A 19054-nucleotide genomic window follows, 5' to 3' on the forward strand; every position below is an offset into this window, starting at 1 on the left:
TTTGGTATCCATGCCGTCATGCACAATTCATAGAGCCAGTGCACATGTGCGATTAAGTGTTTATTTATACGAGAACTACATGACGAAAGAACTTTTTTCCTTTTCTCCCCACATACATTGTCTAATTTCAGTTAAGATGTATGTATGCTTGAACAAACTAAATCTCTTTTAGGATTTGGTCGAGGATAGCTATCTCCAGAGCTAACGCCTAGTATGGCTCTAAAGCTTTTTACGAACGAGCAGCTGAATTATTTCAAGTTTGCCACCATTGTACAGGATGAGTTTCCCATTGCTTTGCGTCAGACGTTCAAATCCATGTGGGACAACACATTTGGACATCTTCCCGGGTATCAACTGTGGGATAACTCCACGGTAGTAAGAAAGTTGTTTCACGCTGAAGAAGGTGGAAAAAGCAAAGTCCCTACACACATCTCCTATGAAGAATGGGATTGTACCGCTCTGTTCCAGGCCACCATCTATGCAAATTCCTTCGCTATGCCAGATAGCAAAGGTGATGACAAGACACTTGGTGAACTGTACGTAAAGCACTATAAAGTATCTCGTGGAAAGTTCCATCCATCTGTTGTGAGTCCAAGTGGAAATAGAGACGAAACCTTCGCTCTCGCGATTGATCAGCTTCGACTTTTGCGAAACGTGCTTTGTCACACAGGCAAGTCAGAGATTGATAAACCAACCTTTGACCAATACGTGCAGCTCCCTAAAGAAGCATTCAAAGCTCTTGGTATCAAGACAGATCCCATTGATGCCATCGGTGGATTGACAGATTCTGACTTTCCCACAAAAGAAGTTCGCAAATTGCAAGAAAGTATTAGACAGGAGATGAGATCATACATCAAGTGCCTCGAAGAACTAACATCACGTGCAGAGTGTCTCGAAGAAGTGAGATCAGGTGTCGACAAACTAGTAGCACAGGGGAATGCTATGGTAAAAGCTGATGACTTCGCTTTGTTGGAGAGAAAAATAGATGATTTAAATCTTAAGATGGATCAAGATTCAACAGGTATGAAGACTTTACAGGATATTTAGATTAACAACAATTTTATGATGCAATGTGGCAGAGATTATAAGCACTACTTTGGCAGGGAGGAACAAAAGAAACAACAGCGGTTTTACTCTGTACTTTAGTATAGATAGTTCAACGGGATAACTTCCAGTTTTCGCAAAAATAATTTGAACATGTCTAGAAAATCCTTTCTTCTTCTCTAAGGTGACTTTCTTCTATAACCAGAGGACTACCTTGAACAATCTGTTATCTCTCATTTCAAAACAATTTGTTCAAGAAGTAAAGTCCACCCACTATATTTACCGGCATCGTGACCCTTGTAGGATGTTCCTAAGATCACAACTTCGCGGAAAAAACAAGAAGCCTATGATTAAAGCTCTCTCCATAAAACTTGATTTTTAATGTTACTGTAAAATGTACTCTTTTTTATAGTCATTATTTTATTTGCTCTTCAAACTACCGACATTAGCTCTTTCATGATTGCCTCAATTTGTTCCTTTTAAGGTTCAAAGCCATTCCTTCCACCATCAAATCTTCCTTCAAGGGTTCCACACTTCACGGGCCGTAAGAGAGAATGTGAAGACATCAGCAGTCACCTAACTTCCAAAAGTACCCGGATCGTGTCAATATGGGGCTCGCCTGGTTTTGGTAAGACTTCTGTGGCAACTGAAGTCGGACATCAACTCCAAACTGGAGGATTTCCCGTATACTTCTTCTCTATGCGAGGGTTTCTTTCAAAAGACGATCTGACGTCGCAGCTTCTGAGCTTCTTTAAAAGACACTTCACAAAAGATCAAATGCCTCAGCGAATGTCCATAGAAGACGAACTTTCCCTCTTTCTAAGCGACATTTCAGGTGAATTTGTGATGATTCTTGACAATGCCGATGACTTACTCGAAAGTGGAGCACCCAATGTAAAGGAGGATTTCATAAACCTTCTGGAAGTCCTTCTTTTTCAATTCAAAAACTTAACATTTCTTCTTACCACAAGGCAATCTCTTGAATTTATGGATGTGACTTTTCAAGGCCATCAAGCATTAAGAATAGGGCCATTACACGAGTCCTTCTCTGAAACGTTAGTCAGCGGATTACTCTCAAAAGCGACCGCGTCTGACTGCTCGAATATTACAAAAATCTGCGGGTTTGTACCTTTGGCCATGAAACTGTTGTGTTCCTCTATTGCTGAAGATAATGCTCAGCCGACTCAATTTTTAGTTAGCTTCAAGGAATCTATAGAAGATAACCTTTTGGAGCTGTTGGACAATCCAGATTATCCAAGCAATCTGCGATTGAAGCTCCTCTTTGAATCCTCTTTTCAGAGACTCTCTCTATCAGAGAAAGAAGCGCTGGTATCACTTAGTCTTCTTTCTGGAGATTTTAACCACTCAGTTGCTACAGCTGTCATGGGTGTAAAAACAACTCTGGAGGCCAAGAAAATCTTGCATAGGCTTCGGAGAAAATCCTTCCTCGACTCTAGCTTCAAACCTGAGTCATTTTGGATGCATAAGTTGATTCTGTCGTTTGTAAGGGAAAGAGGTCAAGATAAAATGAAAGAGGCTATGCTGAACTCCAAAGCACGTTTGTCTGCATTTTACGTCTCTCTTTTCGAGCAGCTAAATCAACAGTTTTTGATAGGAAAATCCATGCAAGCATTTATTGATTTCTATGAAGAGAAGCAGAATATTATTCAAAGTCTTATGGAGAGCTGCTCCGATCCTAAGACATGTGACGTTGCATTTGGTGTCCTGACAAAAGCAGAAATCTTTCTAGATTCCCTTTTCTGGTGCGAGGGAAAAATCATCGACAAAATTTACGATCATGCAACTAAAGAAGCTCGGAAGTTTAAAAAGGGCGCGTTCTACAGTCAGTTACTGGTGTCCTTAGCATTCACGGAAGTGACTTGGGAGATACATGGAAGATCGATGACGCTGCTCTCTAAAGCCAAAGGCCCTTCTTTGTCGGCTGATGATAAAATAAAAATCCTGTGTTATAGAGGCATCTGTCAACTGGTTTCAGGAAAAATAGACGACGGAGCTCAGAACTTGCAAGAAGCTCTTTGCTTGATGAGTGACAGCCCGGAACAGCGAATTCTCAGCGTAACTGCACTGCAAATTCTTGTTACTTACTATCTTTTCAATACAAAGAAAGCAACTTCACTAGAGTTTTACACCAAAGCTTTACATGAATGCAGGGCATTAGGAGACACAAGTCTTCTTGTTATTCCTCCGGTGAACAACAAAGATTTGACAATGGTCGAGGCAGATATCCCGGAACCAGATGTTATGACCACTCAACCACTTAGATTAGAAACTATTTGCGTTGTTAGTAAAGCAACAGAAATGTTCTCTGATTATGAAACAAAGCAAGCAATAAGCAAATCTGTGCTAAGGATGTCAAATCAAACAAAAACACAGATCCTCCCACATTCCATTGGTTCATGGACCTTCCAGCGCAACATCAATTCCACACTTAAAAATGTACTGAATAATGCTGAGGAAGCATCAAAGTTGTGCGACACACGGATCAGTTATCATAAAAAGACCTTAAAACAAAGTGAAAAAGTTAACGCAGGAGATAGAACTAAACTTAACAAAAATCTTGATTTAAATTTGCATCAAGAAGAACTATATAAAAGCTATTTCGACCAAGGCCACACTCTTCTTCAGATGCAAAACTATCCTAAAGCCATTCAGTCCTTTGAATATGCCCTTAACATCGCAAGAGGACTGTTCGGGGACGAACACGCAGACACAGCCGAAAGTTACTTTAATCTCGGAGTAACACAACATGCTTTAGACAATTTCTCGTCAGCACTTCAGTCCCACCAGCGTGCTCTTGACATAAGAGTTAAACTCTTCGGGGAAGAACACCAAGACACAGCCGAAAGTTACTTTTATCTCGGAGTAACACAACATGCTTTAGGCGATTTCTTGTTAGCCCTTCAGTCCAAGCAACGTGCTCTTGACATAAGAGTTAAACTCTTTGGGGGAGAACACCCAGATACAGCTGAAATTTACTTCTCTCTCGGACTAACACAACATGCTTTAAGCAATTTCTCCTCAGCACTTCAGTCTGATCAGCGTGCTCTTGACATTAGAGTTACAGTCTTCGGGAAAGAACACTCAGACACAGCTCGGAGTTACTTTTCTATCGGAGTAACACAACATGATTTAGGCAATTTCTCGTCAGCACTTCAGTCCCATCAGCGTGCTCTTGACATAAGAGTTAAACTCTTCGGGGAAGAACACCAAGACACAGCCGAAAGTTACTTTTATCTCGGAGTAACACAACATGCTTTAGGCAATTTCTTGTCAGCACTTCAGTCCAAACAACGTGCTCTTGACATAAGAGTTAAACTCTTCGGGGAAGAACACCCAGATACAGCTGAAAGTTACTTTTCTCTCGGAGGAACACAACATGCTTTAGGCAATTTCTCGTCAGCACTTCAGTCTGATCAGCGTGCTCTTGACATAAGAGTTAAACTTTTCGGGGAAGAACACCCAGATACAGCTCACAGTTACCTTTCTCTCGGAGTGACCCAACATGACTTAGGAGACTTTTTGTCAGCACTTCAGTGCAAACAGCGTGCTCTTGACATAAGAGTTAAACTCCTCGGGGAAGAACACCCAGACACAGCTGGGTGTTACTATTCTCTCGGAGTAACACAACATGCCTCAGGGGACTCTTTGCCAGCACTTCAGTCTGATCAGCGTGCCCTTGACATTAGAGTTAAACTTTTCGGGGAAGAACACCCAGATACAGCTCAAAGTTACCTTTCTCTCGGATTAGCCCAACATTACTCAGGCGACTTCTCGTCAGCACTTCAGTCCAAGCAGCGCGCTCTTGACATAAGAGTTAAACTCTTTGGGGAAGAACACCCAGATACAGCTCAAAGTTACCTTTCTCTCGGGGTAACACAACATGCTTTAGGCAATTTCTCGTCAGCACTTCAGTCCCATCAGCGTGCTCAAGACATAAGAGTTAAACTCTTTAGGGAAGAACACTCAGATACAGCTCAAGCTTAATTTTCTCTCGGAGTAACCCAACATGACTCAGGCGATTTCTCGTCAACACTTCAGTCCAAGCAGCGCGCTCTTGACATAAGAGTTAAATTCTTTGGGGAAGAACACCCAGATACAGCTGAAAGTTACTATTCTCTTGGAGTAACACAACAAGACTCAGGAGACTTTTTGTCAGCAATTCAGTCCCATCAGCGAGCTCTTGGCATAAGAGTTAAACTCTTTGGGGAAGAGCACCCAGACACAGCTCAAAGTTACCTTTCTCTAGGGGTAACCCAACATGACTCAGACGACATCTTGTCAGCACTTCAGTCTGATCAGTGTGCTCTTGACATCAAAGTTACCTTTCTCTCGGAGTAACCCAACATGACTCAGGCGACTTCTCGCCAGCACTTCAGTCCAAGCAGCGCGCTCTTGACATAAGAGTTAAACTCTTTGGGGAAGAACACCCAGACACGGCTCAAAGTTATTTTTCTCTCAGAGTAACCCAACATGCCTCAGGAGAATTTTTATCAGCACTTTAGTCCAGTTTCTCTTAGAGTAACAACATGCCGCAGGAGACATTTTGTCAGCACTTCAGTCCCATCAGCGTGCTCTTGGCATAAGAGTTAACCTCTTCGGGGAAGAACACCCAGACAGAGCTCGGTGCTACTGCAATCTCAGAGTAGCACAACACTTACTTTTTACTTACTCTTCAGGGAAGAACACCTAGACACAGCTCAAAGTTACTTTTCTTCCATGGTAACAGCATGCCTCAGGAGACATTTGTCAGCACTTCAGTCCCATCAGCGTGCTCTTGACATAAGAGTTAAACTCTTCGGGGAAGAACACCTAGACACAGCTTAGAGATACTTTAATCCCATAGTAACACAGCATACTTTAGGCAATTTCTTGTCAACATTCTAGTTGTCTTTGTTCGCTTGACATAGGACTTAAACTCTTTAGGGAAGAACACCTAGATACAGCATAGAGTTACGTTAACCTCGGAGTAGCACAGCATGTTTTAGGCAATTCAGTTCTCGTCAGCACTTCAGTCCAATCAGCGTGCTCTTTACATAAGAGTTGTACTCTTCGGAGAGGAACACCCAGACACGGCTCAGAGTTATTGCAATCTTTGACTAACACATCATGTTTTAGGCAATTTCTCGTCAGCACTTCAGTCCGAAAGGGTGCTGTTGACATAAGCGTCAAACTCTTCGGGGAAGAACACTCAGACAGAGCTCGGAGCTACGATAATCTCGGAGTAACACAACACTTACCTTGGGAAATTCCTCGTCAGCACCTCAGTCCAGACAGCGTGCTCTTGACATAACAGTTAAACTCTTTGGAGGAAGAACAACTAGACACAGCCACACATAATGTTAAAAGCGAGGTTTCCTTTATTTGTGCAAATACCAGCCTTGCTACAAATCGTAATTTTGAAAGCTGTCTTTCATTCCGTTGTCATACCCCTCTGCACATTTTCTAGTTTTTCCATTTTGCCGCGGGTTAATATTTGAAATATTTGTCCAGTGGTGTCCATTTACGCAATACGCCTCGCATATTTTTAGTTACTCCAACATAAGATGCCGATACCTAGATAACCAATCAGAATATCGAAAAAGCTTGAAAGACTTTTGTTGATTGATGCCTTGTGAATAGGACTGTGCAGTCATTTTGCTCGTTCTGCGGCATTCGATACACGATAAATTTAATAGAAGAACCCTCGGTCGTTTCACGCCTTACCAGCTCCTGACACTTCCTTAAAGGAAACGTCGCTTAAATCATATTTTTATCGTAAACGGCAGTTAGTAAGGTTTCTTCTGTTGTACAGTTTTCTAGCATTTTAGTGACACTAGCGTGCGAACGAATTTCTTCCCGAAGGACAGCTGCGAAGGTGGGAAGGAATCGAACAACTCAGTTGATAAACCAAATTATCTCGTTATACTCCCCCACGTCAGCACCACAGTTTCTTTATAAACTTACTCCCTTCATAATAAAACCCAGGTGAGGGACCCCTTCCCTTTTAATCTATGTATGAGAGTAAATCCTGGTCCCTCTTGGAAGAAAAGTGACATGGATTTGTAAAAAATTAAAATGTTGTGTAGCCTTGAATGAACCATTTAGTGTTACAGTTTTTACAACTGAAATAAAATATTTTTAAATTCATCTCAATGTTCACTGCAGAAACTCCATTAAAAACACTTCATGTCTTAATCTGAGTTTATTTGAGATAAAGACAAGTTTACATTGACTCTAAAATATGAAAAAATAAATAAGTCCCCACCCCTCAGACCCTGTCTCAACCTGTAACATTTTTTCCTCGTTTAAAATGCACCTTAGGTTACGGACATAAAAGATGTCAGAATATTTTTCCTTTACAAGCGAGTTCCGTCACCTGAAATGGAAACCAGCACAAAAGGTTTGAAGTATTGGGCATTCCAGACATCTTCAACAGACTTACAGTTACAACAACGTACAGACAAAAGTCCCCTAGTTGCAGAATCGAGGTCTCAATATCCCCGACCACTCTGCCGTTTGTTTTTTACACCATAGTCTTGTTAATGTTCGTGTATCCAGCCCCTACACATGATATCAATATTTTACTCTCTCCTCCTGCTACACTGTTGTCATCATCACTCTGTTGTGCTTGTATTTTGAACATCACTCCAAAAAAATCCTTCAGATGCCTTAAAAATTGAATGCTGTAAAAGAGTTGATAATAGTATTGAGAAAAATTTTAAAAAATTACTAAATAGAAAGAAAACAATAACATTAATAATGACACTGATAATGAACCTACTGTGTGTCACCACCAAGCCTGACCTTCTCTCTCCACTTCTCTTCTCCATTCCCCTTCCTTCCAACTCCTTCCTTTCTTCCTCTTTATCTCATCTCTTGTCAACCTCAATCCCTTCTTCATCTCCCTTTTTCCCTCCCTCCTAATATCCCCTCTATCTCCCTCCCTTCCCATCTCTCTCCGTACCTCCTCCTTCCCTGTCTTCCTCCTTGTCATCCTCTCCACCTCCCCTTCCTTCCCATCTCTCTCCATACCTCCTCCCTCCCTGTCTTCCTCCTTGTCATCCTCTCTATCTCCCCTTCTTCCCACCTGCTTCCCATTCCCTCTCTTTCTTCATGTCTCTCTCACCTCTCTTTCATCTCCTTCCTTTCCTCATCATCCCCCTTTCTTCCCTCTCTTCCTATTATCCACTCTACCTTTCCTCTCTCCCTCTCCCCATTTCTCTCTATCTGTGCTACACTCATCTCCATTTCCCATCATCCTCTATACCTCACCTCCCTGCCACCCAGTCCCTCTCCTTCTTCCTATTTCACCTCTCTTTTATATCTTCTCCTTCCTCATCATCTCCTCTCCTTCTTTCTTTCCCTCTCCATCCCTCTCTGTCTCTCTTCATTTCCCCTCCTTCTATTTGCTCCCCCCTGCCCCCTCATTCCCTCCCCCTCTGTGCCCTTCATCATGCTCCCCAACAATGCTTCTCTCCTCTATCCATTTCCACTGCCTCCCTCCCACTGCCTCCCTGTCCCCTCCTCTGTGTCCTTCATCATACTCCCAAACAATGCCTCTTCCCTCTTTCTTTTGCACTCTCTCTGTTTCTCCTCCTTCTCCCTTCTCTACTTTTTGCAATTTAACAAGAGCCAAGCGATTGCAAGCAGTTAAAAACATCTTTCCAAACAACACACCACATATCATACCTCCAGCAAACAAAACATTGTGTGAATTTATTTTGTCTTTTCACTAAGAGACATTATCAACTACTTACATATATGGAGTCAGTGGACCAGTGAGAATTTTAGAAACATCCCTTTGTCCCAAAATCATGTAAAGGAGAACAACACTCTGATGGTGAGAGCCAATACAACCTCCCTATCAAAGAAAAAAAAAGGAATAATGATGATGAGTTTCATTTGGACTATGCAGTTAAAAGCTAATGTGAGTGTAAGCCTGATCATCAGCCAAGAGCCCTTAATGAAGTGCATTTTGATTGAGTGTCGTAAATTCAAAATAAAGCAATCATAGCAGCCCATCAGAACAAAGGAACATATCAGGAACCAATGAGGGATCAAAGTATAAACAAGGAAACTGACCAAATTGTGGGATAACCTCAACTTTTAATCAAATTGGTTGAGAAATCAGTGTGATTTTTCTACACCAGTCACAGAGTGAAGTATAGTAAAGGTGAACCAAAGCAATCCTGCACTAATTTCAACACCCACTTGAAATTTGCTCCACTATGAAAAAAGAAAAATTGCAATTACCCTGTAAATTTCTTCAAGTAATATTTCAGCTGCCTGTTTGCCAAGATCCTCAGGGAAAACTGGCTAACCCTCCCCTACTGGAGTAGATGTTGTCTGAACACTTAGCATGGCACCAGTTGTTGATTCTGCAATTAATGAGATCCCAACCCTGGAGATTATCATCAATCTGATGACTAATGGTGTACAGTGCTTATGACAAAAGAACACATTGCATCTCTGGTTTTAAGAGACTCTGAAAAGCTTGCTTATTGTAATATCATTGGCACAACAGAAGTGCACTGACTCAATTGCATCAGCACATCTGGGTGCAAAATCTAGCAAGTGTTATAACTTTACCTTCTTAGACAAGACTCTTTACTCTCACAGTTCCTCTCTTGACTCAGGAGTATGAATGGGTACTGATCACTTTTCAGATAAATCTCAAAAATGCTGAGGGCAACAACTTTTACCAAGGGAAAAAGCACAGGATACACATACAAGTCCTCTTAATCTTTTAATCTTGGCAGGATTTGTGAATTGTAATGGCCACAAGTTTCTCCTTAAAAAAAAGTAAATGGAATGATAATACATGTATTTCATCATGCTCTGAACAGCTATGGAAACTTTGCCCCAATTCCACTGTTTTGGTAAAAAAAAAATGGTAAAAAAAAAAAATGGTTCCTGTGATGTTTAGTAAGAATGATCTATTGCAGACCTCTTTCCAGTCCACAACCCAGAAAAAAGCACTTTCACATTACCATCTAATTCAATATTAACCCTTTAACTCCCAATATCTGATTTTTCACTCTCTCCTCTAGCTGCTACACATTTCTATGTGAATTGGTTACAAGAATTTGGTGTTTGGATTATACCTGATAAGTTTGAGTAATCTCACTACCTGTTTCCTGTGTAATGTATGGATATTATAGGGAGAAGTTTTATGTTAATCACTACTGGGAATTAAAGGGTTAATCATCCATGTACCTCATTGTTGGTCTTCTTCTTTGATCTACCTGTTTCAGTTATGTCTAGTTTAGTGAATAACTTTTCATTAAATTAAGAGGCACTATATTAGTTAACTAGGTGTGCTTCTCTCCACTCCTCTCTAATATTTGAATGTACAGAATTAGAATTGCTTAGTTATTACCATGACCTAGTTTATTATGTAACTTAACTTACTACTACAGTGGGGTGGAGATATAAATAAAATACAAAAATACAAATACAAAACCCAGAAAAAATTCAGTCATGCTAAAAAGGGCAGGTGAGTCATATTATTTAACTTTCTTACCAGCTAAGTTCACTGACAGTACAATCAGTGCATAACTCAATCTTGTGTGTGAGTTGAAATCCTACTTGGAAAATCAGTAATAAAAATAATAATATTAATAATAATATGATAATTAAATCCATAAATATCAGCTAATGATACCTTTAAATCTAGCCCTTCATCATCCACCACAAACTTCTTTATCAGAGGGAGAGTAACTTATTTAATGATATCAACCTCAAATAACATCATGCAGCAATCATTAAATTCTAAGAAAGACACATTTCTCAGAAGTAATTTAGTTATGCACCCTTATGCATGCTCATTTCCAATCTTGTTTTGTGTCTGCACTGTTAAGTCATATTTGTTTACAAATTCCATTTCAAAAATCTGGTATTTTTGTTTTCATCAAGATACCATGCAACTTTTTTTTCAATTTTCCTCACTTGGAGGAAAACTAATTTTCAACATTGTGATATAGAAAACTTAAAAATTTTAAGTTGATTTATATTTAACATGTGGCTGTTTTTATTCAGAAAAACTGAAATATAAAACTGGAAGTTTGATGTTTCTTATACAGGGAAAAAAAATGAAATGAGAGTTTTTACAAGACAGAGAGAAACAGAGAAAAATCAACACAAAATTTGAATTACACAGATTTGATCTTTAGTGTATTTAGCCCTTTATAACCTTACATCAGTATTTATATTTGCCATACTCTTTGATTCTCTACACATTTCCTTTGGTGGTGACAAGAAGAATTTGTTTAACAATCAAAGCTTCTTATGTTGGTGATCATTTCCAATATTCTCATGATCTTCATGAATGATACAGCAGTGTTAATGTAAGGAGAAGTTAGAAGCTCATCACTCTTAGGGCTGAAAGGGTTAATTCCCTGCAAGAAACAATTATGATAAAATGTTTCTGGCTTACTGTTGGATCATGTCTGTCATTTTTTATTCCTTTTAGAGTAAGTCTGATAGGTTTCTTGCAAAATGGTGCCACCATCACCACAGCTTTAAGGTAATAACCAATAGATCTTTAAGGATTACAGTTGTGTTCAATGGTTCCTCCAGTTAACAGGCCAGATTTATAAAACAGCATTGTACCTCTGGAAAAGGAAACAAAATAACCAAACATGTGGATAAGATAGCTTTTATAATGAAGCCCCATTATGAAGAAGGGAGGGAGGGGGGGGGGTCCAAGTGTTAATAAAACAGCATTGTACCTTTGGAAAAGGAAACAAAATAACCAAACATAAGGATAAGATAGCTTTTATGATGAGGCCCCATCAGGATGGAGGGAGGGGAAGGGGTCCAAGTGTCCCCTATAGTACTAATGTTTGGCCTAAATATCCTGTATCCCTTTAATTCCTGTGGTTTCCATCCCTACAATTCAGGCTTATATCCCGGAATATTCATTTTAAATATTCCAATAGATTTTTCTGGAGTATCTCATATCCCTATAATCTTTTAGCCAAATATTCCCTATCCCGATAACCCCTCATAGGGTCTCTATAATTGACATTGCCTGGCCGGGCAGTGCTATCATTAATTAAAATCTTATAAACAAATTTTCTGATAGATGATCTGAAGACTTACCTGTTTCATTAATTTCTATTCGTGATCCGTTTGTTACCTTGTCCAGGAGCCGTATAAAACTTGCTTCAAAATCTTTAAAGGGTTACATAGAGAGCAAAAATTCTCAAATTAGACGGCAAAAGACAAACCTTATTTTATGTATAGCTGAAGTCAGCAGCTGAAAAGGCTGTGATTTCTATAATCAGTTCGATAATGGACGCACCTTTCAGCCCAGGATCGTCTTCAAAAGCTCTTATGTTTTTTCTTTACACTGATTTACCGCTATGCGTCGCCAAAACAAGTCTTTGTCGGAAAAAATAAGAACCTTCGTAAATCAAATCTGCAGCCATGTTGAAAAATGCACGTGGATGACCTTTCCTGTCATACTATATGACGTACTCTTGTCCTCTGAGTGACGCTGCTGGACCAATAACTTTCGTTCTCGTTGAAAATGGCGGACGGCGGTTTGAAAGATGAGTGGTGTTGACATTCCATATCGGCGAGTCCTGAGATATTTTCTGCGATGATTCACTTGTAGATAAGTACGTACCGAATTCACGTTTTGTGGCATTTTGGATGTTGATCAAAAGTAATTTCTTGTCGTTGTGGTTGGTAACAGTGGAAACGAAACAATCGTTCTCTAATTTACTTTTTAATAGCAAAAGTCGCGATGGAGAACTTTCTCGAATTTCTTCTGGGTATGACGACGACCTCGATGAGGTCAGAGAAGAAGACCACGTTGAAGATGAAGATGACTTGGAGGTAAGCTGTCTAGCAGAGATATTTGGCCATTATTTTCAGAATAAGTTAATTTAGTGGATCTACTATAATTTTGACAACGCACGTGTAATTTCGGTTATATGTGAGTCAAACAACACTTACTGATTATCAGAATCAAGTAGGTGGAAATTTTTAGTATGATACAGTAACGATACTCTCAGAGAGGGTATTAATGATCTTTTTTCAGACAATGTAGAATGAGGTCCCAGTTTGAAGGCACTTACATTTCTTTCAAACTCAGAAAACCATCGTGTCCAGAATAATGTGTCATGACCAATCATAAGTGTGATCAGGATATGTAAGCAAAATTAAATACTAGAGCACAAACTAATCAGCGTTGACTGCGTGAGGTTGAGATTTTTCACACCTGACTGATGGCTGGCTGCCATGTTTCTTCGATACATCAAATTTTATAAAGTAATATTTGTGAAGTTCATGGTTTTCCGAGTTTCTCAGTAATCAAGCTATTTTACTTTCCTATTGTGTTTTTTTTTTCAGCCAACAGAAGACCCTGAGAATATCGACATTTTGCCCACAGCAGGTATGGTTTGCAATAATTTTTAAACAGTTTTCTATAAAATCTCAGCTAAATAAGGCAATCATTGAGAACAAAACCAAAAACTCCAGAAGTTGTGGCCACTTGGCCTCAAAGAGTTAAACATGTTAATTCTAAGACAAATGATGAGAAAATGTTTTTTGCATTGCATTTTATTCAAGTAAGGAAGTTACATGATCCTTTAAAGTTGCTACTACAACCTTGTAAGTTAACATCTAACTGTGTCAGGCTGAGGAACATTTAATAACAGTTTCTGGACATTTTAATCGCTTAAATATAATTTTAATTCACACTTTTTTATGTCAATTTGCAGAGGAGTATTAGGAAGAAGAGCACTACAGACAAGGTACTTAACCCTTTAACTCCCAGATTATGATTACTATGATTAATATGTAACTTCTCCCAGTAATAGCCATACATTATTCAGCAAACAGGTCAAGAGAATATTCAAACTCATCAGGTACAAGATATTGCCTTGATTGAACACAGAAGTCTTGTAACCAATTTACAAAGAAATGTGTTGCAGCTAGAGGGGAGAATTAACAATCAGATCTTGGGAGTTAAAGGGTTAGTTAACTCAACAAATAAAGAATGTTAAAGCTCTAATGGCAGGGATAGAGATCTTGAGCTATACCTAATGGTTACAGTCCATTTCAGTCCATTCTGGCAAGTTCATTATTTTAGAAACTCATTTTGCTCTGTTATGTTTTGATAACCAGTATGCAAGTGAGAATTTTAATGAGGTTATTTTTTTTTCTTCAATGGAGTATTTAAGCCAAAACTTACAGCATAAGTAGTACAATAGCCAGTACCAAGTAGTCTCAGCAATGTGATCCAAAGAGAGTTTTTAATTATCTGTACTTAGATCTCTATTTTGTGATAGTGGATGTGTGCTTAGCCAGAATAAGCTACCACAAAGTAATCAGGGGTTACTTATCTATAGTGGGCAGCATAGCCAATGGGATTGCAGCATTTGTGATATAACACATTCAGATTTATAATAACATTCATTAGACTTCACTATATGACAAATGAGCCTGGAAAAATAACTGGAGGAGCACATCAATTACAGAAGTTCCAAGCCTCTTAACCCTTAAACTTCCAAAAGTGATTTACTTTTAACTTCTCACTGTAATATCTAAACATTGTGTGGCAAACAGGGCATGAGAATATTCAAACTAATCAGGTAGAAGTTGTTGTCTTGATCTAACACCAAATTCTTGTAACTTGTTAACAAGGAAATGTTTGGCAGCCAGAGAAGAGAATTAACAATCTCATTACCTGTTTGCTGGATAATGTATGGATATTATAGGGAGAAGTTACCTGTTTATCACTTCTGAGAGTTAAAGGGTGAACAAAATATTTTCCTTAAATTGCATTTAATAAAAGGAAGGTTACATAAACTGTTAATCATATCTTGATATACCAAAATATAACAAATACCAAATATAGAACTATTGTGCAATATTTGTCATAATTCCAAATATAGGAATTTTGAATTGGAAGCCTTTTTTTTTTTCCACAAACCATTTTTAAAAAGTGCATTTTCTAGAATAAAATAGCAACCAGTCTCCTAGTCAGGGGCAGGTAACCCCCCCTGCCCCCCTTACAGAAAATTATTGAACTTTCCTTTCCCATTCATACTCTGGCCTTATTTATGGCCTTATTAATTTTTGCTGCAATTTTCACTTTTGTATAGATTCTTCAGGAAGCTCTGCCTGTAACCTCTGTGTGCCCAGCTTTGCCCAAAGTGGACCATATTGTATGTGCAGTAAATCATTTGCATTAGAAAACGAGGTCAGAAGATGTGAAAGACCTCAATTTCTCCCTTAAAGAGGACATCATTCCTCCAGGTTTTTACCAAGCGGAGGTGAAAGTAAAGAAGCGAGGCCACCTTATTTTTGCCACAGAACAACAGCTGATTCAGCTAGCTGCAACAAAAACTTGGTACATTGACAGAAATGACAAGATAGTTAAAGACCCTTTCACCAGCTTGTATCAATTAGTGCGTTTGTTACATCTGTGGTGTCTGCAAAACAAGTGCCATTAGCATTTGTGTTAATGTCCTCAAAGAAAAAGAGAGATTACAAGAAGGTTAGTATACATATGACTCCCTTTTACTGCTCAGTCAAATCTTTTTAAAAGGAAAATAATGGTTAGAGCACTCTTCAAGTGAAATTTCTAATATCAAAACCAAAGTTACCTCGACAGCCAATCACAACAAGGGAAAATATGCTTGTATAAAGACAAAAAAATTATCCTTTTTTGAATGCATTATCTTCCTTTTATCTATCAGATTTTGAGAGAGATCATCCATCTTCTACCTGGGGAATGGCTTCATGTGCAATTTGTTACAGCAGATTTTGACGAGGCATTGTGGGGAGCACTTCGGTCTGTTCTCCCACATGTAAAGCTCCAGGGATGTCCTCTTCACTGGACCCAGTTGGTGTGGGAAAAGGTAAACTGAAATTGTCAAGTTAAGTTTCATGCACTTGTATTATCATCTGAGCTCCTTGCACCAGCAGAATTACAGTTTTAGGCCAACAAGCTCTTTGACCAACCCTCTCATTTCTTATCAGCCACCCTGACATGCTCCTACTCTTTCACTCTCACATGTACCCTTCTCAATCATCTGAGAAAAGTTTGTCTTGTAAAGGACTGTTTTTTGGAGAAAGCGATTGATAATTTCCCCCTCTGGTTGTCAAAACATTAATTGCTGTCAGTCTTTTTCCCAACGACTCTCACCTGGACGATTAGACCATATTAGCAATATGCAATTTGCTAACAATGGCATCCAAATGAATGCTAGGATTGGCCAACCTCAGGGGCAAGTTCATGCATGGTTTATCTTTGTAATAGGGCAAGATGCTTAGTCCAAAAAAACTTCGCATTTGTTTTTCTTTAAGTCATACGGTGTATGTTTACAAACCTTTTTTAATTAGAGATAGTAGTCATGTTCTCCATCAATGCAAAGACTAAAGATTTTTGGCTCATATTTTTATCAGATGCAAGATCTTGGTCTGCAAGCACTTTACATTGAGGATAATGGTATGCACAGGTACATTAGAAAATTGCTTGCATTACCCTTGCTGCCTGGCAAAGAGATTTCTACTCAGTTCCAGCGATTAAAACTACAGGCAACCACAGAGACACTTCAGGAACTAATAAAATACATTGAGGATACATGGATCACCAACATTGCGTACCCCATCAGGGATTTGTCTGTTTATCGTCAGCCAATAAGAACAATGGATGACATTGGAAGCTGGCCGAAGCTTCTTAGTAATGAAAGTGGTAGGAAAGGTCAAGTTCCTTTTTACACTCTAGTTCAGTCACTGCATCAAGTGGCCCAACTTTCTGTTCAAAACATGCAGTTGGTAAGCAACGAAAAGTTGATCAGGATTCAACAGCACGATTGCCATCACTTGCAGTCACAGATCAGTCAGTTTTGGGCAGAGTATAGGAAAAGAAAAATTACAGCAGCAAAACTTCTAAAGGTCTGTTCCAAGCTGTATAGGCCATCTCAAACTGAATCCTGACTTTCATATATCACGAGATTCTAGTCATTCATTAATAAGCTTGTATTTATTTTGAACACTGATATTATATACCAGCAGAAGCTTAGAACCTACCAGTAATGTGTAGAAGTTTACTTGCCATGATGTTTTTAAAAAATTTCTTTTGTCATAATCAAAATGTCCTATTTTTTTGCATTCAGTTTTGTATCTTGTAAAAAGTATTTTTGGGAAAATGTACATAACAGTTGTGTATTAGAAATATTATCATTAAACACATATGAAGGGAATGTTGTTCAACCAGTAGTGGTGGTAGATGTGTCAAAATCTTTTACAGCAGTGACGAGTTTCTTTAACTTCTCAAGAAAAAAATTTCACTTAGGTTAAAAATTTAATTTATTACAGTGTAACATTAATTATTGATCATTAATAGCATCTTTGGGATTAAGAGAATTGTTAATATTTTAATATTTATTATTTCTACAGTGTTGTTATACATATTGTAAGATGTTCTGCCACTGTTAATGTTGTAAGCGCTGTTTGTGATAAGTATCATGATTCCAGTAAGCAAGGTTGTAAGTGTTTCTTCATTGTTACAAGAAGTACTAGTACTATATTGTTTGCCTAATTCTAGTATGGAAGCAGAATAATATGGAAAGAGGGGAAAATTCTCTTACTTGCGATAGCCACAGATTATCCAAACAAATTGCTCCCGCGTTTGGCTCGTTACCAAACAAATTGCTCCCGCGTTTGGCTCGTTACACATCGTCGTCTCCACCATGACACATATTACACAACGAGCCCAGTAGGGAACATCCAAGAATGTGTCTTTGTTTCGACCTTGCGAGGCCAGTGAGCTTGTCAAGCACAAGATACGCGCGCGAAGAATAGAGAAGAAGAGAGAAACTTGGTAACGTGGTTGTCACTCGCGCCCGATCCAGCGCGTGTTACTTGCATTAGTCATCATTCTTAATGGCGGGTATGATTATTCTTGTCTTTTCTGCACGAATATTAGCCTTCTTAGCTTAGCTTTTGAGTGAAAATGCGATCGATTTTAAATTTTTTAAATTTTACGATCGATCTTAATTCACACGGATATTAAAGAATAACAATGCCCGACTGTTACAGCGAAAACAAGATCTCATCTTCTGGACATGAACTTTCAACACTAATTTTATTACAGGATAACGGTGAAACTGAAAAAAAAAAAGAAACAAAACAAAACAAGTAAGATACGAGTCTAGTAGGATAAACTAACAGTTGTGGCTCGGGTTCGACTCCCGGACGTGATATCACATGTAGGTTGAGTTTGTGGTTGTTCTCGTCCTTGTTCCGGAGGTTTTTCTCTAGGTCCTCCGGTTTTCCTCCCTCCACAGAAACCAAAATTCTAAGTTCCAACTCGACCTGGAAACAGTGGTCAAGATGAGCCACCTCCTAGAATGTCCACTGCTGAATTCCATTCTTCTTTTTTTTCTTCTTCTTCTTACTATTATTATTATTATTATTATTATTATTATAGTTATTATCCTTATTTAAAAAAAAACTACGGTTGACTATAGCTTTATTGCACGACTTCTAGAGAATCTGACTGACGAAGTGATTATGTTTAAAAGAATCTGGGTTTAAATACAAGAGGACTGCATAATTACGTACGGGACGAAAGCGTGTGAAAGTAAAGATGTAACTGACGAAAAACGATGACAAACTGAACAGAAAACATTCACAAGAAGGTATAAGAAAAGAATAGATAAGAAAAATAAATAGTTCTCAAACTAATTAAAAGACCTTCAGGTCTTGCGCTGGTAGTTATAAGAGAGGTCTCTAATTAACGAGATTTGTGTCTATGAACATTTCTTAGGCGATGCTGCTGTTTTTGGAAAGCCTATTTGGAAGTACTAGATGACTTGTCTAGAACCTTGATCACTTCAAACGATGATTTCACGAGGGGCGAAAATTGCATTGGGAGCATCGTTCTGTTTCGCTTCTGCTATCATTTTCCTGGTTCATGAAATGCAAACTGCTGATCGTAAGAGGCTCAGAGAAGGTGTGATCAGAGATTTAGAACGACAAGAGAAAA

The 19054-nt window shown here is 38.8% G+C and overlaps 2 protein-coding genes, 2 long non-coding RNA genes and 3 pseudogenes across 6 annotated transcripts in view; 5 read left to right on the top strand and 2 right to left on the bottom strand.

Annotated features, from left to right (window-relative positions):
* LOC149038012 (uncharacterized) overlaps positions 1 to 19054 on the top strand; it is a 49030-nt pseudogene that overhangs the window by 3734 nt on the left and 26242 nt on the right. The gene's annotated exons all lie outside the window — the stretch shown is intronic.
* On the top strand, positions 173 to 7191 carry LOC149038013 (uncharacterized). Its single transcript, XM_089186671.1, has 2 exons — positions 173 to 1021; positions 1529 to 7191. The coding sequence occupies exons 1-2, from the start codon at positions 214 to 216 to the stop codon at positions 5047 to 5049; spliced, it is 4329 nt and encodes a 1442-aa protein (XP_089042797.1). The 5' UTR covers positions 173 to 213; the 3' UTR covers positions 5050 to 7191.
* Positions 5782 to 6402, top strand: LOC149038014 (uncharacterized; annotated as a pseudogene).
* On the bottom strand, positions 7426 to 9452 carry LOC149038015 (RNA 3'-terminal phosphate cyclase-like protein; annotated as a pseudogene). The gene is made up of 3 exons (XR_016180787.1): positions 9298 to 9452; positions 8802 to 8905; positions 7426 to 7727 (listed from the first exon to the last, which is right to left on the bottom strand). The product of XR_016180787.1 is annotated as an RNA 3'-terminal phosphate cyclase-like protein (transcript).
* On the bottom strand, positions 11412 to 12760 carry LOC149038016 (uncharacterized). Its single transcript, XR_016180896.1, has 3 exons — positions 12350 to 12760; positions 12148 to 12219; positions 11412 to 11655 (listed from the first exon to the last, which is right to left on the bottom strand). It is a non-coding gene; the product is annotated as an uncharacterized LOC149038016 (long non-coding RNA).
* On the top strand, positions 12543 to 15296 carry LOC149038017 (uncharacterized). The gene is made up of 5 exons (XR_016180882.1): positions 12543 to 12668; positions 12786 to 12888; positions 13405 to 13447; positions 13776 to 13808; positions 15162 to 15296. It is a non-coding gene; the product is annotated as an uncharacterized LOC149038017 (long non-coding RNA).
* LOC149038018 (uncharacterized) lies at positions 15162 to 17552 on the top strand. The gene is made up of 3 exons (XM_089186705.1): positions 15162 to 15556; positions 15759 to 15920; positions 16468 to 17552. The coding sequence occupies exons 1-3, from the start codon at positions 15524 to 15526 to the stop codon at positions 16999 to 17001; spliced, it is 729 nt and encodes a 242-aa protein (XP_089042831.1). The 5' UTR covers positions 15162 to 15523; the 3' UTR covers positions 17002 to 17552.

The sequence above is a fragment of the Pocillopora damicornis genome, chromosome 11 (assembly GCF_964200805.1).
Source record: "Pocillopora damicornis chromosome 11, jaPocDami1.2, whole genome shotgun sequence".
In the NCBI taxonomy this organism is placed as follows: domain Eukaryota; kingdom Metazoa; phylum Cnidaria; class Anthozoa; order Scleractinia; family Pocilloporidae; genus Pocillopora; species Pocillopora damicornis.

Coding starts and splice junctions, on each gene's coding strand:
- LOC149038013 (XM_089186671.1), top strand. CDS start 214: ATGGCTCTAAAGCTTTTTACGAACGAGCAGCTGAATTATTTCAAGTTT. Junction 1,022..1,528: donor GATGGATCAAGATTCAACAG/GTATGAAGACTT, acceptor GTTCCTTTTAAG/GTTCAAAGCCATTCCTTCCA.
- LOC149038018 (XM_089186705.1), top strand. CDS start 15,524: ATGTCCTCAAAGAAAAAGAGAGATTACAAGAAG. Junction 15,557..15,758: donor AAAAGAGAGATTACAAGAAG/GTTAGTATACAT, acceptor TTTATCTATCAG/ATTTTGAGAGAGATCATCCA. Junction 15,921..16,467: donor CCCAGTTGGTGTGGGAAAAG/GTAAACTGAAAT, acceptor TATTTTTATCAG/ATGCAAGATCTTGGTCTGCA.